The sequence below is a fragment of the Sarcophilus harrisii genome, chromosome 5, assembly GCF_902635505.1.
Source record: "Sarcophilus harrisii chromosome 5, mSarHar1.11, whole genome shotgun sequence".
In the NCBI taxonomy this organism is placed as follows: domain Eukaryota; kingdom Metazoa; phylum Chordata; class Mammalia; order Dasyuromorphia; family Dasyuridae; genus Sarcophilus; species Sarcophilus harrisii.
Genome location: NC_045430.1, coordinates 140,203,848 through 140,228,450, shown reverse-complemented (window position 1 = coordinate 140,228,450; position 24,603 = coordinate 140,203,848). Strand labels below are relative to the sequence as shown.

Sequence of the window (24,603 nt, the reverse complement as noted above, 5' to 3'; positions counted from 1 at the left end):
ATAGAGAATGTGAAAGGTGGGTGAGCTACTGCTTAAGTGCAATTAGTGCTGGTAAAGGGAGGGTTGTCATGCAATGGGAAAAAATGGACTGAAAAAAAAATCTACCTAAAGAGTACTACAACTACTAAGAGATAAAGGAAGGAGGATTTCAAAAAGAGTGAGGTTAAATTCAAAATAAATTCTATAAACTCTAAGGCTTAATGAGGTCACTTGTCATTGCTGGCAAGGGTGAAGCTGAGCAGGGGGTAAACTGAGCCCTTGGGATGTGCTGTCAGGGCTTCTAAATGACCCACTCTGGGACAACCCACTAATCTCCTCCCATTATTTATGTCTTCATTCAACCACTAAAGTGGCCCTGGCCACAGTGCTGGTCAGGAACTATAAGGTACTGTTAACAATTCCTAACACAATTGTTGATGTTCTATTGAAAAATAACTTCCTATCTGTTAAATTCCACATTTTCATTTTACAAAACAACCCTAGTTAATCACTCTGCAATCCAGCTGCCTAATTCATTTCTGTTACTATACTAAATAAAGAGAAACAAGCTGTGCTCTGAAAAGTGCTTTATTTTTTCCCTCTGAAAGTTTTCTACGATTGAAACTGAGATTTTTGATGAAAAAAAATTAAAGTGTTTTCAAATTTCTTAATTGAAATTTTTCATTGCTTCTTATTAAGGCAAGATTTAGTCACTGTTTCTTGATGTAATATGAATACAATCAGTGCCTAGCATATGAGGAGAATCCACTTTTCTAATCAGTCTTGAGTGGAAGGAGTTACATTGCAAAACAAGTTTATCAAAGACATATGCAAGAGTTAGTGAGGATTGACTTTTTTTTTTTTCAAAGTAGGCCAGAAATGGGGAAAAAAAAAAAAGAAGAAGAAGATTGCTTGTGGCTAAAGCAGAACAAATTAAATTATAAGAAGCTTAATACATTTATTCTAAGTATAATTGCATGTCCCCAATGTCAAGATTGTCATAACTTGTATAGTGTTTTCTTAATTCAAAATAGTATGGCACAAGTTTGATTTTCAATAGCCATACTTCAAATCAATCTGTAGATTATTGCAGACCTTATACCTAATACTAGGTACAGTCCTAATTCAATAAGCAACTAGTTGCTTGAATAGTGAGGCTTTGTTTCAAATAATTTATGTATTTTCTTCACAACACAGATGGCATTTGAGACAATTTTTCTGAGATAATCATATTGTTTTTTGTTGTTTTTGCTATTCATATAGTCAATCATGTCCAGGGACTTGTCTGTACGGAACCATCTCTGCATTCTTAGTATAAATCCCAGCTGGTCAGAATGTCTCATCTTGGTGATAGAGGGCTGTAATCCCCTTACTAGTATTTTATTTGGAATTTTTACATCAATATTCATTAGAAAAAATGGCCTACAGTTTTCTTTCTTTGATTTTGTTTTTCTGGTTTAGGTATCAAAATCATATTTGTGTCATGAATTCCTTCTATACTTACTTTTCCAAAAAAGTTTATATAATATTAGAATTAAGTGTTAAATATTTGGTAGAATTCACTTGCAAAATCCATCTGGTCTTGGGGATGATTTTTTTAGGGAACTCATTTATTGCTCATCCTATTTCTTTTTTCTAAGATAGGGTTATTTAAGGATTCTCTGTACTTGAGACAATTTTTATTTCCCTCTTCGTTTTATCTTTTCCACTTTTGTGGAAAAAGCAAAACAACAACCACCACAAAATTAAACAAACTTATTATTTTTATAATATGACAAAAATGAGATTATCAAACAGAGATTACAATGCAATTATCAAAGAGAAAAAAGTCAAACTATTAATGAAGAGAGAGAAATGTTTCTTACCCCAAAATCATCCCTCCATTGATGGGCTGCTTGAAATTGTTCTGCTTTGGTAGCCAGACGCTGGAAAAAGCAAATAAAAAAAAGATAAATGTTTAAAATACTCACATGAAAATGACTGTCTTGGATATATTACTTTTGATTTTCTGAGCAACCATCAGATTACAGAGAACCCAAGTAATTTGCTACTGCTACCTAATGGATGCTTAGGCTTAAAGTATTCTTAACACCTTCAAGTCATCCTATCTGAAAGAATCATTATTCCTGTAACTAAACATTCTTGAATGCAGTTTAGTTTACAACTGCCATGATCATCATCAGCAGTATTCACCATGATTTATGATTGTCATCTGGTCTTGCTTGATTTCATACAAAAAACTCTGCCAAATCATTTTAGAAAGTTAGTATTCCTTCTCATATTGACATCATTTATTTCTGTACAAGTCAAACAAAATAAATTCTGCCAAGCAAAACTATTATACATTTAGTAATCAATTAATTTAATTGTGCCAGGGACATCACGATTGCCTTTGTTATTGTAAAGACAGCAAGCAGAGTATAGAAGAAAAGTGCTGGAAGGAAGGTGCTACATCTGAATCTCAACTTTTTATTCTGTGAAATGGAAAGAGTAGTGCCCATTTAACAGTATTGCTTCACAGTTTCACTGATGTTACCTAAAGTCCTTCAAAAACTTTAAAATCCTAAAGCCTTATATAACTATTTTTAAAAATTTCTAAATTATTATATAGATTATATTACTATATAGTAATATAATTTATATTACTATTTAGAAGTCCACTAACTATTCTTAATAAATTGGCAATATTTACCTGATTTTTTTTGGGGAGGGGGGCAAGGCAATTGGGATTAAGTGGCTTGCCCAGGTCACACAACTAAGTGTTAAGTGTATGAGGTTGGATTTGAACTCAGGTTTCCTAACTTCAAGCCCAGTGCTTTATCCACTGCACCATCTAGCTGCCTCCAAATTGGCTAATATTTAAAAATAAAAATATTTGCAATACTTTTGCTTATTTAATTCCTATATAAAGTACTTAATATTATTTAAGGTACATATATAAAGTACTTCTATAAAGTATGAGATATTGATACAAGGTTTGAAGGATTCTTCAAGGTTTCTGAAAGACACTTTAGAAATCTTAACAATCCTTTCAAACTAAGCATCAATACTTTGTGAATTATTTAAATCAGAAATGAATAAACAAAAGCATTACAAACATTCATTCATACTATATATGTATATATCTATCTACCTACCTACCTATCTACCTATTTATTTATTTATCTATCTCTATGTCCCCTTAAGGTATCTTCGAGTAGATGATGCAGCTAATAGAGCATCAGGCCTGAGGTTAGGAAGACTGATTTCAAATCTGGCTTTAGACACTTACTAGTTGTGTGTCCCTGGGCAAGTCATTTTACCCTATTTGCCTCAGTTTCCTCATCTGTAAAACGATCTGGAAAAAAAAATGACAAACCATTGCAGTATCTTCATCAAGAAAACACCAAATGGAATTACTAAAAGTTGTACACAATTGAAACCACTGAACAACATGAACAAAATGTGTCTTCCTGATATGATAATTTATGAATCTCTGGGTCTAAGACATTACTGCATGACTGCTTTTTGGCTCTCTTAGACCACGTTGTGTAAAAACCTTTCTGAAATATCTGCAAATCCTATTAATTATTCTCTAAAAATAAGAGAGTAGTTTAACTTATGAAAACTTTAATACAATTTATGAAGAAACCTGTCGTACTCAAAGGCCTATCTCAACATTAGGCTTATTATTTTCTTATATGATCCCTAGCTTCCAAAGCATCAATCTCCTCTTGTTTTTCTAAGATTCAGTATTAGCTCTAATGAAAAAAAAAATATAAAACCACAAAACAAAAATGAACTAAGTGTTTTGTCTGGCTTAGATGATATCAGAGATTCCTTTTAGAAATAAAAGTTATGATTCTTCTGAAAGCTTTACATTCTTTTAAGGATTTTTCCATTATCTACTCATGCCTTGCCATACCATGCATTACTGAATCTCCAAGGTCCCTTCCAGACTTAAAGTCTTAAGCTTCAATTCAAGAAGTCAACAAACATTTATTAAATCCCTATGATATGCAATGCTGTGGGTTAGGTGCCTGGGGATATTCAAACAAAATGAAACTATCTTTGCTTTGACAGAAATTTCCCTTTACTTGATCTATGCTATGTTTTTCTATTACATATTAAAAAAAAGAAATGATGAATTAAAACTTTTATTTTTATACTGTAATAATTTCAGTGTTCATCAGCCTTCCCCACTGCCATTGCACACACGTGCTCACATTCACATACACACACACACACACACACACACACACACACACACACCCCAAATAGAGGTGCATGTCACAATTCCCAACTTCATTGAATTGGGAGAATTTTTTGATTATCAAATCAAATAAGCAAATGATATGTGAATGATTCCTAAGCATTCCTATGGAATCAATAAAAGCTATGAATTAAGTGAAAAGAATATAATTAGTTAATCAACTTGGGAAGGAATGAAGTGTTTCAAAGAAATGTAATAGGATTAGTTCAAAAGAACTAAAGATAACCCTAGACCTATATATTAGAGAATGAAGTTCCAGGAGAATTTCAGCAACTGCTTAAGATTTAGGAAGCATTTTGAGTACCCAAAACATTTAATTGATGATGGAGAGTGAGAAAGCATTGGAAGAGTCTTAAGGGAGAGCCCCAACTTAATATGTCAGACCAGTAATATTCTGATGTTAAAAGGAAGAAGATGCCAGTCACTGAAATTGCATGGTACATGAAAGTGTTCATGAAAGCTTCATAGAAAACAGGAAATGGAGGGAGAGTTAAACAAAAGAGGGAGGAGGGAAGAATATTTCTCAAATAGAAACAACCTGTGAGAAAGACTATTCCCCACAAACATATGTATATATGCTGTGTATGTTACTAATCTATATCTTTTAATTCACATTTGAAGTTTCATTAGTAATAAGAATCAATGCAGAATAATTCCTCAAAAAAAAAAAAAACCCTCTTCACCTCATTTCAAAAATATGCTCTACCTATTACATGTGCAATCATATAATTACTTTTGGGATCTTTTCCCATCCAACCGTTTGTACAAAAAGCTTCTAGAAGGCAGAGACTAACATTAAACTGTATACAATGGGAATATGAAACTACTATTCATATATATAAATACAATTATATATTTTCATGATAATGAATACTCTGATATTTTATCATGATCATGAATACCATGACATATACACATATGAATATATGAAATTACTATTCATATAAACTTCATTTTTTATCCATGTGGATAGGATTAAACAGGAAGATGATGATCTTATTTTATAAGAAAAACAAAATATTTGGGAAAGTCGTATAATTTGTTTTTTTTGTTTCGAATAACAGATTAAACATTCACCTAAATAAAATGTTTTAGGGATAACTGAAATATACTTTCACTATAAGAGTTTGAATGAATCCCTTATCAAAACTAATTTACTATGATTTCTAAATTAAATTTCAAAGTCAGAACAGAAAAATCATGAGAGATTATCTACCACTGATGCCATCTTTATATTTCAATAATTTTAGTGAAAAGTTTAAGATTAAAGAAATTTCTGCATAATTGTGCTTCAAATTTCAATGGCCCCTTCTAGGTGCTTTTGCCAACATAACATGGTGAATACTGTTCTGTGTTAGCAAATGCCAACTGCTCCTGGCTAATAGAAAATTACTATGTCTCATGGACATTTCAAGTCCCTAATTAACTTCTAAACTGGCCAAGTGCCATCTTATTTTAAAGGCCAAACAACCTGCAATTAAATCCTGCGGGCAATTTGTACAAGGACAGAGCCTAGACCTAATAAAATATGACCATTAAAGCATCTCTGCTTCAATATTTTCCTGTACAGGAAGATCCTGCTTTGGCACATTATGCTGCATTTCAAGGAAATCATAAAATTTTATTTTTCTCATTTGATGATTTATTGTGACATACTATGGTACTAGACAGCAAAATGAGGCTAAACATGAGTATAATATGCTTTTACTGAATTCAGCATAAATATTAGAGGAATCATTGTTTAATTTTACACACTCAAGAGCATAGTTTAGGGGAAATGTCATGAGATAGCCTAAAAATAAATATTAGTATATGAAAAAATTTGCACATACACATATCTATAAATGTATATATTGGGAGACAGCTTGGTTGAACAAGTAGAAAAGCAATTTCAGCATCAGGCAGACCTGACTCTGAGAGTAGATGTGAAGCTAGATACACTCTAAGTCTCTAAGTTAGAAAAGAATTACTAATATACATTTGGAAAGGGAGTTTAATCACTAGAGTGATTATCAATGAAATCACAGCTATATAATATATATTTTATTATATTTAACAGGAATATATATGTATGTGTGTATGTGCATATGTACATATGTACACATATACATATATGCGTGTCTTTATACCTCTAGAAGCAAATTTAAAACCCTATGTTCATAATTCAAAACCCTTCACAATGTGCTCCCCTCCTACCTTTCCATTCTCCTTATGGCTTTCTCTATTCCACAAATTCTGCAATCAACTAAAATTAGTTTTCTTGCTATTTTTTGGCACAAGTTATTCTACCTCTAAAATCTGTATTTTAACTGACTTTCTCTCATACCTGAGATGTTTTCCCTCCTCATATGTCCCTCTTTAGCTTCCTTCAAGACTCAGGTAAAATCTCATCTTCCAGAAGTCTCTCAGTCCCTTCAGTGTAAGTGTTTTTCCTCTGAGATTACCTCTGAGATTCAACTGTTTATTCTTCTTTGTACATAACTTCCTCAACCCCCTGTACCCCAACAATATTGTCTTTCCCATTTGATTATGAAATCTTGGAAGACCAAGGACTTTTTTGCCTTTCTTTGTATTGCTGGTTCTGAGCACAGTTCCTGATACAGCCCGGGTATCTAATAAATACTTTTACACACACACACACACACACACAGTTTGCAATATTATATTTTCTATAGTATTTATGTGTACATAAACTCATAATATACCATATCTATATATAGACATATTATGTGTGAGTGACCTTTAAAATATGGCAGATTTTGCTAATAATAAATGAGAAAATATACCTACTTACATAGGAATTTATAAGTACTCATTTCCATATCATCATTTATAAAGGAAGAAGAAAATACCCAAAGGAACAGAATAAATGAATATCCAACTCCAATTTCTTATTTCTTAGCTCCATATTGACATGAATAAAAACAGGGACTATATCTAGAATTTCATTGTTAGAAGTAAGGAAACTCTCTGAATTATATCATCTCAATTTCCCAGAGCATGGAGAAATTAGTCCCATAGTCAATATTTGTTCTTCAAGGACTTCAAGACCAGCTCTCTATCCACTATACCACACTACAACCCATAAAATCAAAGTTTAATGACTAAGAGATCATTCAACTTCATATAATTTGAAAAGGGCTTATAAATATCTTTTTTTGTATAAAAAGCATTATGCAAGGTACTGGGAAATCAAATAAGAAAAGATCAGTGCACACCCCAACCCTCTATACACACACACACACACAGACATACATACTCACACACACACACATACAAATACATGTGTGTGCAAGGACTTCCATCATTAGTATTCTAATACTTCATATGATTTATATCCACTGATTCAACTGTACTCTTTTAAAGACTTTAGGGAATGTAATTTTTATTGGGGGAGGGAATTCTTACTGTACAATGTGCTTTTCCAAATGTGCTTTTTGACATTGATGATACATAAAATTTACCTTGAATGGGAAGATGAACATTATTGGTAAAAACTGGGTTACACAAACAGGATCCTTGTACTGTTTAGTTCAAACTTAAACATGTCACCTGAGTATTAAGGCAATATTAAAAGGGATAGGTAGAATTGATACATTTCCTAGAATTGCCAATAAAGCCAATTGAAAGAGGTAGGCCAGTTTTAGAGTTATGGAAAGTTAGGAATTTATTTCAGAACATTTCTAAACTTCCTAATGACTTTTCAGGGCATAGCAAGAGATTACAAAAACAAATGATTCCTTCTATCTGTCAGTCCTGGAATTGTCTTTTTAAAGGTCTTGTCTTCAAATTCTAAGTATATATTGCTAAACGGTGAAAAAGCTTTTGATCTACAGCAGTCTGCAGGAAAAAGACCTAGCAAGGCATTATCAGATCAATAAAAGATCAGCTCCCAGGAAAGGTCCATTCATTTCCAACCTTCACTTTTTTTGTCATATCTTTATCTCTCCCCCTAGCATTGAATTCTATCAGAAGATATGACAGCCTCATAAAAGAAGCAAGGCTCTCTGCAGAGAAAGAAAAGCATTCTATTATCACTTCCCTTGCGATTCCTAAATATATTTCATCCTGAAAAATAAAATGAGACTGCTTTTCAATATTGAAAATGTCTCACTTATTAGACTATCAGTTAATCTAAGCTGAAAGACAGCATTGGTTGTTGAAAACATTTAGTTCTGAGTAATTTTCTTTGTGTATCTTTGAAAGGAAATCTATGACATATATGACAATTTAGCTTGGTTTCAACAATGCAAATATTCAAGTTGAATTTTCAAGAGTTGTCTTGGACAGAAAACAGAAGAAAATTTTCTTATACTCATTCAACACAACTTTGCTTTGATATATGCTAAAATTATAACAGGCATATAAAAAATTTAAAATAAAATTAACAATTGGAATGTTATTCATATCATCCACACTTCTAGACTAAATTATGTTTGGTTAATGCTCATCCTTGTATATGTATGAATGTGTATATAAGTATATATATTCACATTTATATACACAAATACATATGCATATATAGCTATATATTTCTATATAGGGAGTGATATTTTATATTAATGAACTGACACCAATCAAGGCACTTATTATTGTCTTTTTTGTGTGCTGATAATCCAGTTTTCTAGTTAGTGCATTATTTAATTATTTACATTAATGTTTCTTAATATATCAAAAATTTTAATTAAAAAAAAACTTTTTGTGAGAGTTAAGAAAAGCCTTTTTGATGTACTCCAAGTTCCCAAGGAAGCCAATTTAATAGAAAATCAGCTTTGGAACTGAACAGGAAACACAGGAAATGGATAATAATATGCTAATCCTTGCTGAACCCTAGTTTTTTGAAAGTATCAGGGAATTCACTTGAATGAGAACAGGACCTCTTAGGAGAGACATACTTATCAGAAAGGGTCTGATGACTGTGGGTCAAATATAGAAGGCCACTCTAAAAGCAAAGAAATGGATTAGCATGTTAAGACTGCTAATAGAAGCTTCAACTGCTCAGAGCACAGGTTTTGTTTTTATAACTTTTGGGGACCATTTAGCATACATAGCCAGTCATCAGAATTTTGTGGCAACTCAGTCATAGATAAATACTAGAGAGGAAGGGATAGACAAAGGGATAATCATTCAAGAGAGCAAAGGAGACTTCTTGGAGTAGAGTTTGCTATGCAGCTGGTAGAGTTTATAATTGTAATAATAACAATACAACAACTAAAATATCACTTAAAGTGTGCCAGGTATTTACAAGAGTAAATTCTTTCTAATTATTATCTCATTTGAACCTCACAACAAGGCTGGGATTAGGTATTGCTATTATCCTCACTTTATAAATGAGGAAACTGAGGTAGAAAAAGAATAAGTGACTTGCCTATTAAATATTGTAAATCAAATTTGAACTTAGTCTTCCTGACTCCAAGCCCAGGACTGTAGCCATTGTGTCACCCAGCTACTTTAAACAAGCAATTGGAAGACATGTGTCAATGAGAAGATAGTCCTAGTTTAAGGGCAAGTGACAAAAGGAAGTAATCAAATGCCTTTATAATTGTGAAAGAAAAAAATCTTTTAGACAAAACTTCAAGACAGAGTTAACTATTTAGACAGGATTGGAAGTATCTTTTGACCAAGGACAATACATAGTTGTTACAATAGTAACTGAAACTAGCTACTTTTTTATTTCTCCTTAATTTATTTTTCCTTCTTTTCCACTATTAGGCTACCAAGTGGTTGGAGGAATTCTACATCATTACTCCCTCAAGATGTCATGAATAATTCCTAATTTTTCTACAGTAGCCAAAACATTATTAAAGTACATACCTATTCGTTGGATTCAAAGAGAACTATTAGGTAAATTATTGTGTAGGCATGGATGAAAATATCAATGAACCCAAAATCTTTATAATCTGCAGTTACTCATTATTTTAAGCACAGATTTTCTATCTTTGTTTCCTATGAAAAATGCAGTTACTATCCTTGTAAACATGACTACTATATTAGATTATGGCCTATAACATTTCAAACTTATTTTCTCAAGCTAATTACTTGAAATAGTTTATACTTTAATTGATTCAGTACTTTAAAACATCTATTATGTTTAATCATTTTGGATACCCCACAGTATGAGGAAGGTATGGATTGAGCTTTGCAGCATTAAAAGTTCCCACATCTATGAGATCACACCCCTTAAAAATATATCCATTTTAAATATCTACTTTTTCTGTCATATATTTGGAGTGGGGAAGAGTATTTAGAGACATAATTTGACCTCCACATTTTAGAGGAGAAATTTTAAATTGGAAGACTGAAGTTCAGAAAAAGGAAGAGACTAACTGAGAATCACATAGATAATGTCCTATTATATCCACAGGTAAAACAATGTCATGTTCTTCTCATGATCAAAGTGAATAGTTAAGATAAGAGGTATCAAATGCGGGCCCATGAGTCCCTTTGGCCATCAACATTCCCATAACTCCTATATAGTACACCATAGTCCCCAGTGTAGTCAAAACCAGTTAAAATATAATTGGGAAATGTTTAACAAAATAAATAAAAAGATAATAACACAGATAATGTGAAGTTTTTGAAGTCAACATGCAGCCTATGGGGACCTATTTGTAAAATTTAATAGTTGCCTTTCTATTTGAATTTGACACCTCTAGTTAAGATAAGAGAACAGAAGAATCTGTCATTATTTCCTCCTGAAATGCTATGAAAATGAAAAATTCTAAAAATGTGAAAGATCCTAAAAGTTGACATCATATTTCTATCTGAATTACAGAAGCAGCTGAAGAATCCAGAAGTTTTAAAAACCAACAAATTGGTGATCTAAGCTAGATGGGAAAGGTTTTGAACATAATTTGATATGTTTCACAGTCATCTGTAAATCCTTTATAGAGATTTTACTGGATTAGAATTAAACAGTATAAAAATTTAAAGATAGTGGCCACACAGATGGAATCATGAAGCATCAAGTTTAGCTATAGAAAGTCATCTTAAAAGGCAGGAATGGTATTTTTAGAGCAAGCTTCAATATGACATTTTTAGTGATTAGTTTAACAATGCTCTCTTATGTCTTAGTTCAAACATCATTTACATATACTATATAGTTATGATGCCGTTTAGATTTTGGGGGTTCCCTTTTTTCAGAGAACCAAATGATAAGGTCTATATTTAGGGAACCATAATGAAATTAGGATTTCTGGTGGTCAAGGAGTTAAATGATAAAGTCTCGTGGCAGGTTCAGGGTTCAGGGAACCAAATGGAGAGGTTTGGCTCCTCTACACCCCCTTGGCATTTGGCACAAGGATAGGGAGTTTTGGGGAACCCTCTTTTGGTGGTGAAGAGGTTCTCTGTAAAGGAATTTACAGACCCGAAAACCTAGATTGATAAAAGAGGTTTACTATAGGCATTGGGAAATCAGCCTTTGCTATGCAAGAATAGAAAGGCTGCCCTCCTTAGTGGCAAAGTCTGACATAAGGTAAAAGTCTAGAGAAATCCCAACAGAGAGGCATAAAGTCTTGTTAGGGAAATAGGTGAGGATAAAGAGAGAGTAGCACTGGAAGAAAGGTTTCCTTGGCATAGCATGGCATATCCTACCATGGCATAGCATGGAATGGCATGTCAGGTCCTCTGCAAAGAAATGAATTTTTAATTGCTGTTTTATAAGGAAGTCTTTTTTTTTTCTTTTTATTTAATAGCCTTTTATTTACAGGATATATACATGGGTAACTTTACAGCATTAACAATTGCCAAACCTCTTGTTCCAATTTTTCACCTCTTACCCCCCCACACCCCCCTCCTAGATGGCAGGATGACCAGTAGATGTTAAATATATTAAAATATAAATTAGACACACAATAAGTATACATGACCAAAACGTTATTTTGCTGTACAAAAAGAATCAGACTCTGAAATATTGTACAATTAGCTTGTGAAGGAAATCAAAATGCAGGTGTGCATAAATATAGGGATTAGAATTCAATGTAATGGTTTTAGTCATCTCCCAGAGTTCTTTTCTGGGCATAGCTAGTTCAGTTCATTACTGCTCCATTAGAAATGATTTGGTTGATCTCGTTGCTGAGGATGGCCTGATCCATCAGAACTGGTCATCATATAGTATTGTTGTTGAAGTATATAATGATCTCCTGGTCCTGCTCATTTCACTCAGCATCAGTTCATGTAAGTCTCTCCAGGCCTTTCTGAAATTATCCTGTTGGTCATTTCTTACAGAACAGTAATATTCCATAATTTTCATATACCACAATTTATTCAACCATTCTCCAACTGATGGACATCCATTCAGTTTCAGTTTTTAACCACTACAAAATGGCTGCCACAAACATTCGTGCACATACAGGTCCCTTTCCTTCTTTATAATCTCTTTGGGATATAATCCAGTAGTAACACTGCTGGATCAAAGGGTATGCACAGCTTGATAACTTTTTGAGCATAGTTCAAACTACTCTCCAAAATGGTTGGATTCATTCACAACTCCACCAACAATGCATCAATGTCCCAGTTTTCCCGCATCCCCTCCAACAATCATCATTATTTTTTCCTGTCATCTTAGCCAATCTGACAGGTGTGTAGTGGTATCTTAGAGTTGTCTTAATTTGCATTTCTCTGATTAATAATGACTTGGAGCATCTTTTCATATGACTAGAAATAGTTTCAATTTCTTCATCTGAGAATTGTCTGTTCATATCCTTTGACCATTTTCAATTGGAGAATGGCTTGATTTTTATAAATTAGAGTTAATTCTCTATATATTTTGGAAATGAGGCCTTTATCAGAACCTTTGACTGTAAAAATATTTTCCCAGTTTATTGCTTCCCTTCTAATCTTGTCTGCATTAGTTTTGTTTGTACAAAAACTTTTCAGTTTGGTATAATCGAAATTTTCTATTTTGTGATCAGTAATGATCTCTAGTTCTGCTTTGGTCATAAAGACCTTCCCCTTCCACAGGTCTGAGAGGTAAACTATCCTATGTTCCTCTAATTTATTAATAGTTTCATTCTTTATGCCTAGGTCATGAACCCATTTTGACCTTATCTTGGTATACGGCGTTAAGTATGGATCAATGCCTAGTTTCTGCCATATTAGTTTCCAATTTTCCCAGCAATTTTTATCAAACAGTAAGTTCTTATCCCAAAAGCTGGGATCTTTGGGTTTAATCAAAGACTAGGTTGCTATATTTGTTGACTGTTTTATCCCTTGAACCTAATCTATTCCACTGATCAACTAGTCTATTCCTTAGCCAATACCAAATAGTTTTGGTAACTGCTGCTCTATAATATAATTTTAGATCTGGTACAGCTAAACCACCATCATTTGATTTTTTTTTTCATTAATTCCCTTGAAATTCTTGACCTTTTGTTTTCCATATGAACTTTGTTTGTTATTTTTTCTAGGTCATTAAAATAGTTTTTTGGGAGTCTGATTGGTATAGCGCTAAATAAATAGATTAGTTTAGATAATATTGTCATCTTTATTATATTTGCTCGCCCTATCCAAGATATAAGGAAGTCTTTGGCTACATTCCAAGGCCTGCTCCCCCTCCAGATGAAGCCGGTAGATGGAGTTGGAATTGAATAGAAAATCTTCAATTGAATAGGGTTGGTATCTCCAGCTCTGAATTCAACCAGTCCCATCAAGACAACAGAGGCAGTTGTGGTTCACTAGGTAAAGAAATGTCCTTACAGTTAGGAAGCTCTGGGTTTGAATCTGACATGTTCTGGCAATGTGATCAAAGGCAAATCATTGTTCCTCTCCTTATCCTCAAGCAACTCTCTAAAACTAGAAACTACAGAGCTAGTGCCCCATCCATTTTAGTAGAGAGCATACACACTGGAAGTCCTCCCTACTGCTAAAATCAAAGGTCCACAGTTCTGATGGACCTGGCCATCCTCAGCAATGAGATCAACCAAATCATTTCCAATGGAGCAGTAATGAACTGAACCAGCTACACCCAGCAAAAGAACTCTGGGAGATAACTAAAAACCATTACATTGAATTCCCAATCCCTATATTTTTGCCCACCTGCATTTTTTATTTCCTTCACAAGCTAATTGTACAATATTTCAGAGTCTGATTCTATTTGTACAGCAAAATAACGTTTTGGTCATGAATACTTATTGTGTTTCTAATTTATATTTTAATATATTTAACATCTATTGGTCATCCTGCCATCTGGGGGAGAGGGTGGGGGTTAGAGGGGAAAAATTGGAACAAGAGGTTTGGCAATTGTCAATGCTGTAAAGTTACCCATACATATAACCTGTAAATAAAAGGCTATTAAATAAAAAAATAATAAATAAAATTAAAAAAATAAAGAGATTCCAAAAATGCTAAAAAAATAATAAAATAAAATAAAATCAAAGGTCCAATTTAGTAGCAATAAAACAAACAAAAAAAAAACAACCCAATATAGATCCCACCCCCAAACACAAGCTAATTTTTTTTATCATTTCTTTTTATAGTGAATAGGGAAGATAAAGCCTGTCACTTTTTCTTATCTAAAATCATTAACTAACAGCTTCCTTCCTAACTAAACATTGTATTATCTTATTATCTTATCCTTTCTGACCCTTCTTCTGCATTGAAATACAAATAACGTTCCCAAAACAAAGCTATAATAATATCATAATTCTATTTGAATTGTGAGGAATAACAAAAGATCACTTATTTTCCATCTCAAATGACTGTTGAATTTAATTAAATTTACAAAACTCCTTTATTTAATTGAAGTTGGTAACCTAAGACCAATGGTAGGTGGACCAATGGATTTTTCAGTTTCCTTTGAGGGAGTAACTCAACAAAAGAACAAAGGTTTCACATGTATTGATATCCACATGCATATGTATGTGCATATATGTATAAGTATATATATACACACATGTATATTAGTAAGAGTTAACTATATTTTTGTCAAACTCAATTGAATTTTAGTAACAATTCTACAAGTTAACAAGGTCATTCTCACCAAAATGCCTACAATTGCTTTAAAGATTTTATTTATATTTGGCTAAAATAGGCTTTTCAGAGAGTTTGTTTTTTTTTTTTTACTTTTATTTAATTATATCTGGCCTCTGGGAGGGAGACATTGGTACCATCACACAATTAGAGCTGTTCTCTCCAGAAATCTTTTAAAATCACACTTCCTAAAAGGGCAGCTCCAATTTTGATTTCAGATATGATTTTTTTCTTTATAAAAAGACAAAAACAGATATACAGCTTCTCTCTCTCTCTCTGTCTCCGTCTCTCTTTGCATGTATGTATTTTCTATTAGAAAAAAATTCTACTTATTAAAGAAATGAAAAATTAGAGGCAGCTGGGGGGGATGGTAGTTAGAGCACTAGACCTGAAGTCAAGAAATGCTAGATTCAAATAGAGTCTCACACATTTAAGATATGTGAGGGAAAAAGCACTTCTCTCCACTTAAACGTTCACATCTTCAAAACAGAAATAACAATGGGACCTATCTACTTCTGGATGCTATGGTAAGGCTGAAAAGAAGTAATATTTACAAAAGACTTTGCAAAACTTAAACACCATATAAAAGCTAGCTTTTATTATTATTATTATTATTAACCCCACTCCTCTCTCTCTTAAGATTATATATAGAGAATACACAAATCTGCTCAAAATAATATAATCAGTAATTTTCAGGGCTGGATTAAAAACCAGAATATGAGGCAAAATTCTATGTTTTCATTCTGTTCCAAACCCTGCCTCTGACAGTTAAATAATGTTTAGAAAGTCACAACTTTCCTAGGACTCAGTTTCCTACTCTAGGGTTAACCTAGATGACTTATGGGGAAAGGTTCAGCTCTAGTTAATTCATCCTATCTATACTAGACATATATTCCAAAATAAAATCAAAACAGAGTATCTGTAAAATCACAAGGTGAACTTTAACAAAATTTAGCATGCTAATTTTCTTATCATCATTTCCTCAATTATAATTTGTCTTTCTGAGAGATATGAAATTAAAAAGAAATTCATTATAAAAAGACCCATTTTTTAAGTTACAGAGACTTAATATTTGAAATAAGATGCTGAAATCACATTGCTTATCAATTATTGGTCATTTTATTTGATGTCAAGAGAATAGCAAAACTTAAGAAACATGGTTTCTGCACTACTTTATGTTCAGATGTCTTTGTCTGTCATGCCCATAAAATGAAATGACTTTGAAATGAGTCAGAAAGCTTAAAATCTAATCTTATAACAGATAATTAACTCTTAGGCAACAGATGATTGTAATAGAAAAACTATTTGTTTTAAAAAAAATAAAACAGAAAAAATTTCATTAGTAACAATGGAAGCAATTTATGTAAGAAATACAACTAGTAATACTTTTCTGCCTCCTAGGGAGGAAAAAAAAGAGGAGGAAGGCTTTGATTGTCAAACAGATATATGTCATATTGTTCCCTAGGAATTTCCACTTCCATAGGAGGAAGGATCTTGCTGAGAACAGAACAGTAATATTAACATTGTTGTAACTTAGTCATGCTCCATTTTTTGTGACCTTTTGGGGGATTTTCTTGTCAAAGATAGACTGGAGTGGTTTCCCATGTCCTTCTCCAGTCCATTTCACAGACGAGGAACCTGAGGCAAATGAAATTAAATGACTTGTGCAGAGTCACAAAGTAAATGTCTGAGACTGAATTTGAATTCAGGTTTCTCCCTATTCTAGGATTAAACTCTATCCACGTCACTATCTAGTTGCCCAACAACAAAATAGTGTTCTTTCTGGAGTAACATCCTTTCACTGAATAGTCTATAAGTATCTAGTTAATCTACACAGTGTCAATGCCAAAGATATTGAAGAAGTTAGAATGATTACAATCTGGGGAAATAACTATTACCATGATAGGTAATACCTATTGACATTCCAGACAACAAAGCATGTTTTCTCAGATGAAAGGCATAGTAAGTAGTATGGGCTGATGCTTCATTTTTGCTAGTAGTCAAAAGTGCCAAAAGAGGATTTGTATAGAATTTGTGTCATTTTAATCTCTACTCATATGACAAAGTTAGGTTCTCTAGAAGCATCTTGGGAGAATGGGGAGGAATGAGGCGGTCAGATCCAAATAATCTGTGTTTGAAGAAAGTTGAAAACCCACCCCTCATCACTGTAGGACACCTGTAGATATAATTCTTTCTACAGGGAAGTAAAAACAAAATGACAGTGAATAATATAGCTTTCTAGGATATTTTCTCCTCCAATAGAATGTCAACTTCTTGAGGTCAGAGACTTTTGCCTTTGTAGCTCTATTGGTTAGCAACTAGAAGTTGCTAGTTAATAGTTTGTTCATTACATAAGAAGTCTAGAATTATTTACTAGGTTAAAAATTAATTGAGTTGATTCTAATGTAGGAAATATGTATCATGATTTAAATCTGATTTCCACTTTATTCAATTCCTTTGCTCATAAAGTTATTGTAATTTTAATGCCTTTAATATGTAATTTTAATGATTTTCTTAGGTAGTAGTCCCTATTCATATTAGTCACTCAATAAGCTTTTGGACCTTCTGTCAGATACTGTGCTAAAGGCGGAGGGTGCAAAGAAAGGTAAAAAAAAAAATTGTTTTAGCTTTTGAGGACCTTACAAACTATTGGGATAGATAATGTGCAAATAACTATGTACAAACAAGCTATATAAAATAGATAAAGATAGATACTTTGGATAAACTAGAATTGACAATGAGAAGGCACTAGAATAAAGAGGGACTAAGAATAGCTTCCTGTGGTAAGTAGGATTCTGATTGGGTCTTATAGGAAGCCAAGTTACCCAGGAGGCAGAGATTAAAAGGAAAAACATTTCAAGAACATCCAATGAAAATGCCTGGGATACACATGGATTGTCTAGTACCAGCAAGGAGGCCAGTGTCATTGAAGTACATGGAAAATTGTGAGTATTGAGAAGACTGGAAAGGGGAATGAGAGCAAGTTACAGCTTTAATTTCACCTCTTATCTTTATTTGAAAGACTTGATTTTAACCAGAATTTTTTGTATGTTTCAGCTTCATATTTTTATTAGATACAAAATCAGTAAACACAAAAGCATATGTAAGATGAAAAAGAATGTAATATTATTATGGTTAAATGAGAAATTTTCTAATCTCTCAAGAACTGAAATACATAATTACTTCAAGAAAAAGGCCTTGAAAAGTTATTTTCTCATTTGTCTCACATAGTCTATAAGCTATTCTATCTACAATTAGAACTTGATGACCTTTCAAGGTCTTTTTCAGTTTATTTATGCTACCATAACAGTCCAAGCCACCAAGTTTGAAGTTAAAAAAATGATTCAAGTTTGAAAGATGAATATAATGTGCTAAAATAAGAGTGCCATCACTACTTGAAACTGTTAATGTACTTCATCCTGAAACATATTATCATTTATATTCTTAATTTTTTTTTGCTCCTTTGGTGATCTTTTCTAACATTAAAAAAATCAGTTAGAAAATAAGAGTATGAGCCTGAAATACCTTAAAAACTACAAAAAATATCTCTACTGCCAAATAGATAAAAATCAAGGTTAGAAGAGTGAGAATGAAGATAAATGTAAGAAGAAAAATGAGCAAAAAGAGAAACTAAGAAGTATTTACTAAATTTAGCTTGACATAGCAGAATCTAATTTAAGGAGTTTATCCAATCAGTAAAAGGCTATTCATTTTTTTTTAATAATTATAACTTTTTATTGACAAAACCCATGCCTGGGTAATTTTTTACAACATTATCCCTTGCACTCACTTCTGTTCTGACTTTCCCCTCTCTCCCTCCACCCCCTTCCCTAGGTGGCAGGCAGTCCTATACATGTTAAATAGGTCACAGTATATCCTAGATACAATATATGTGTGCAAAACCGAACAGTTCTCTTTTTGCACAGGAAGAGTTGGATTTAGGAGGTAAAAATAACCCGGGAGGAAAAACAAAAATGCCAACAGTTTACATTCATTTCCCAGTGTTCTTTCTTTGGGTGTAGCTGCTTCTGTCTATCACTGATCAATTGAAACTGAATTAGAGCTTCCTTTTGTCGAAGAAATCCATTTCCATCAGAATACATCCTCATACAGTATCATTGTTGAAGTGTATAATGATCTCCTGGTTCTGCTCATTTCACTTAGCATCAGTTCATGTAAGTCTCTCCAAGCCTCTCTATATTCATCCTGCTGGTCATTTCTTACAGAACAATGATATTCCATAACATTCATATATCACAAGTTACCCAACCATTTTCCAATTAATGGGCATCCATTCAGTTTCCAGTTTCTGGCCACTACAAAACAGGGCTGCCACAAACATTTTGGCACATACGGGTCCCTTTCACTTCTTTAAGATCTCTTTGGGATATAAGCCCAGTAGTAACACTGCTGGATCAAGGGGTATGCACAGTTTGATAACTTTTGGGGCATAATTCCAGATTGTTCTCCAGAATGATTGGATTCGTTCACAATTCCACCAACAATGCATCAGTGTCCCAGTTTTCCTGCATCCCCTCCAACATTCATCATTATTTTTTCCTGTCATCTTAGCCAATCTGACAGGTGTGTAGTGGTATCTCAGAGTTGTCTTAATTTGCATTTCTCTGATCAATAGTGATTTGGAACACTCTTTCATATGAGTGGAAATAGTTTCAATTTTATCATCTGAAAATTGTCTGTTCATATCCTTTGAGCATTTATCAATTGGAGGATGGCTTGACTTCTTATAAATTAGAGTCAATTCTCTATATATTTTGGAAATGAGGCCTTTATCAGAACCTTTAACTGTGAAAATGTTTTCCCAGTTTGTTGCTTCCCTTCTAATCTTGTTTGTATTAATTTTGTTTGTACAAAGGCTTTTTAATTTGATATAATCAAAATTTTCTATTTTGTGATCAATAATGATCTTTAGTCCATCTTTGGTTACAAATTTCTTCCTCCTCCACAAGTCTGAGAGATAAACTATCCCATGTTCCTCTAATTTATTTAAAATCTCATTCTTTATAAGGCTATTCATTTTAACGAAATTTATTATTTTCATTTTCTACCTCCTTAGGAGTTGATAACCATAATTCCATTTTTAAATTTTTACAATTTTAAAGAAAGTATCATTATGCTTTATTTTAAAAACTTTTCACAATAAGGAATAGGCAACTTTATTTATTTGCTAATAAACTGATTAAAAAAACAAAAACAAAAACAAACACTGTGCTAATGTTGAATGCAGCCATCATAGGGGTTACCTGACCTTGACCCCATGGTTGGAGCAATTCTAAAGCAATTGGGGCCAGTCTTTTGAAATTCATAATTCTGGTATCTGAGTCCACTGTTCTGACCAGATATCACCATTCGTGAGCCTTCTCTTTGGACTTTAGGTTGTTATACAAAACACTTATATAACAGTTGCTTTTGAGGTTGTGCCTCCCATAAGACTCCCTTCTTATTGAAATAGATTTCAACTCTGCCCTCTCTTTGCGCCTCTTGGACACTCCAATACTTTGGTACTGTGTGGTACTCTAAAGTACAATTCACTTACTTTGATTAAAGACTCTAGTTTTTGTGACTCTGCTAGTCCTATTTATTTGAAACTGACACTACTATCACATGTAATTTCAGTAAACTTAGAAATTCTTCAGCTAGGTTGGCAAATGCAACTAAGAAGGTTTAAGAAAGTTGTCCATTAATAGTCTTAAGAATGTACTATGATCTTTCATTTTCACCTGACAATAAGGCATTATTTAAAAAAAAACCTAGGAAATGTTAGATAAAAAGAAATATATTAAGCGTTTTTGTTACTTTGTTATTTTTAATTATGAAAAAAGTTCCATCAAAAACAATTTCCTTTATGGAATTATGCTAATTAATTAGTTGATTTAATTGTTTTTTTAGTGGAACTTTTTTTTTTTGTTTTTATCAATAGAACAAATATTCCAGCAGTAATTGTTTTCAAATATTTAAAAATATCTATATATCTCAATAAGAAACAGATATTAAAATGGAAGAAGAAATGCAGAGATACTCATAATTAAAAATAACTAGAGAGAAAACAAAAAAGGGAAATGGATGGGGTAGAATAAACACGGGCAATTCCAGGAATTCAAAGAGTAGAAAAATCTAAGAAAAAGGAGCCTAAGGCAGAAAGAAACAGTTCAAAAGACAGGCTTAACATCTAAATGTTACTGTAGACGAATATGTCTGAAGCACAAAAAGGCTAAATTAGCTCCTGGAGCTATGATCTAAAAGCATTATGTACTATTCCCTAGGTATGGGATTTTTCAGAATTGAGGGACCTATCCCCTAGGAAAGTAATAAATGAGACCCTTTGGGGGAGAAAGTGTTATTATGAAATATTGGCTGAAATTAGCTATTTTCTAGTACAGTTGTCATACATAAACTTTTTCAATAAAAAGTTCAAATTAAAGCAAAAATGGGCAGAAAGCAAATTTGATAAAATTGATAGTGAACATAGTCAACAATGAACTAATATAAAGTTAAGTAAGCAGAATCAGAAGAACAATTCGTATAGTAATAGCATTATTATGAAAACAATCAATCATAACAGATTTAGTAACTGATCAACATTATGACCTACCATAAGTCCAAGAGGCATGATAAAAAATGTTAACCACTTTGGCATAGAGAAATGATAGATTCAGTATATTTACTGAAGCATTTTTCTCTCTTTGCTTTTTTTTTTCTTGTATAATGTTAAACTACTTGACTAATGCAGAATTTTATTTTGTATAACTTCATATCAGTAAATTGATTTTTCAAACATTTATTATTAATGAAGAAAGATCATCAAGCACATTTTGTCTGAATAAATTAACTGGAGATCACATGAAATCTAATAAGTTAAAACATCTTAAAAGTGTGCTTCTGAAATATATATAATTTTTCAGAGAAAATTAAATACTATTAATACATAATACCAAACATTTTCAGAAATCATTTCTATGATACAAAAAGGATTATTTATATTATATTATTTGTGTAATTATTAAAAGTAGGTTAAATAATTTAATAAAAGAAATAGAGTTTCTAATTTCAACTATTTCTTTAACTAACATGACTTTTGATGACCCATATGCAAGGCAACTTTGAATGATTCTTCTTGCAAACATTTTTTTGGGAAGGATATTTGTCCCTTTGTCTAAAGACCTTTAAATCAATCACCTGAGAAACAGTGTTGATATTTTTCCTTTAAAATGGATAAAACATCAGACATAATTCAATATGAACATCTGATTAAAAATGGATGACAGTATTGAAACTAATGTTAGGGTAAGATTTTTTACTTTGAATACCTACTGATAAGAATGCTGAATCAAGGTATTTTCAAGATAATTGATGGATTTGTTAAGAACAATACTTAAAGATATGAGTGAACTACATTAAACTGTGTACAGTGGAACTCATTCACTGTCAAAATGAAATGCGTACCACTACTAGTTAAAAACATGACTTTATGTATCATTTGCACACATTTCACACATCACAGTGACTCACTAAAAAAATATGAGTGGGGTGCCTCATAAAGCTCTTTAAGTTCTCACAAGAATAATCAAATTTATTTTTTAAAGTAAACCTTTTTACAATATATTGTGACAATTATGAGTATAAAACATAGAACATTGATATAGTTTCCCCAAAATAGTCTGATTTTCCTTTTCATAGTATTTTGAATTTTAAGAGTTGAAATAATTCAAAATTTGATTTTGTAAGATAAAATTTATTCTTAGTACTTGAAAATTAATTAAAAAAATAAAAACTTTAATATAAGGCTAAAATCATGCTCTCATAGAGAAAGATAAAATGAGAATGAAAAATATTGGTATTAATAATTTTAAAAAATGTTTATATGTTTCTGAATTTTAAGAAGTATCTTTTTATGCAGTCCCCTAGTCTATAGAAACAATTCTCATTTTATTTTAGTTAATTAAATATTCTTAGAAAGAATAAGGAGACCACTTAGCAAAGAATAATAAATTTGTTTATAATCCATCTAAATAAAAATAGTTGACAGACTTGACTTATGATAGTACACTGGAAGAAGAATTTGAATGTGATTTTTTTTTTTGGTATTTTGGTTCTGGGCTAATAAAGTATTTTCTGGTTTATGAGAGTAATACAATTTTATTACCATGTAAACATTCTATTTTGTCTTAAACTTGTTTTCTATTGTCCATGAAGAACATTTCTGTTATTATTTGATAAAATGAAATTATCAATCTTGATTAGTGCTTGAAAGACTTATGAATAAGCAATACCATCAGTGACATCATATCTTAAAAATTCTGTGGTCAAAATTAAGTCACTATCACATTAAAATTTTTGTTATAATTTATGAATTATTAAATAGTACATAGTTTACAATATCTGGTAATTAATGTAATATTTTTTGTGTTGTTATATATATTTCAAATTTTATTTGAATAAAGTGCTAACTGATGAGATCCTGAGTAACTAGGTGGGATTCACAGAGAAGCCTGTACTACTGATAAAATTACTCCTTGAGGCAAGCTGAAAAGGGCACTGATGGGAATCACTTCAATCTTATAGTGAGCAGTTGTATTTCCCCTATAAATTTGTCTATGGTTCATGCCATCTTTGCTGAATCGCTTTTGGGGCTATAGTCCACAACAGCACTCTGCCTCATGTGTTGCAATACAGGAGCCATCTGCCAGTGGCTGCTGGAGGGAGGTCTAACTCAGACCTGTAGAATGGCTCTCTTCATGTAAGAAGATGAAGATGATACAATGAGACTGAGAGGCAGTTGCATTCTCTGACCTCTTCCCTTTTACCTCTAATTTATTTCATCCCCAATCCATAAGAACATCTGTGTTAGTAAAGGCTGCTTTACAACTCTTTCAAGTGTTATGATTCAAAGCTGTGGAGGCTCTTGGAGAATAGACCTTCCCCTTCACTTAGTTATGGTTCTTAACAATTACCCTCACTCATCCCTCATGCCTCATGGTGTCTGCTCTCTCATCCTCCACTGTGTTTCATGCTATCTTTCTCATTCTAACTGACTATTGTTAAACTTCTCTGGATTTGGCCTGTCAGCTAATAGCATACTTCAACCCCAAGGGTACCATTTCTCTTGGTTGTGAGTTCCACTAGAGAAGTTGTCTTTTTCATTGTTAAAAGCCCTTTCCTTGCTAACTATAAGATGTACCGACTCTTACTTCATTATTTACCACCTCTATTATTTACTGTATCTCTTAATTTTGTCTGTAGCCTCTTCTCCTAAATAAACCTACCTTTTACCAAAGAGAATGGCCATTATGAATTCTTCACATGATGGAATCCTTGCATTGGTACCTGAATCTCAATCTTATCATTTGGTACTAATCCCAAACACAGAATTTCTGAACTAGCAA

At 32.5% G+C, this 24,603-nt stretch overlaps 1 protein-coding gene across 5 annotated transcripts in view; it reads right to left on the bottom strand.

Annotated features, from left to right (window-relative positions):
* Positions 1-24,603, bottom strand: part of CACNA2D1 (calcium voltage-gated channel auxiliary subunit alpha2delta 1) — a 656,564-nt gene that overhangs the window by 316,245 nt on the left and 315,716 nt on the right. For all 5 annotated transcript variants that reach the window (XM_031938658.1, XM_031938660.1, XM_031938659.1 and 2 more), the window contains exon 4: positions 1,845-1,904. In XM_031938658.1, the coding sequence (XP_031794518.1) occupies positions 1,845-1,904 (60 nt within the window). The remainder of the gene's footprint in view (positions 1-1,844; positions 1,905-24,603) is intronic.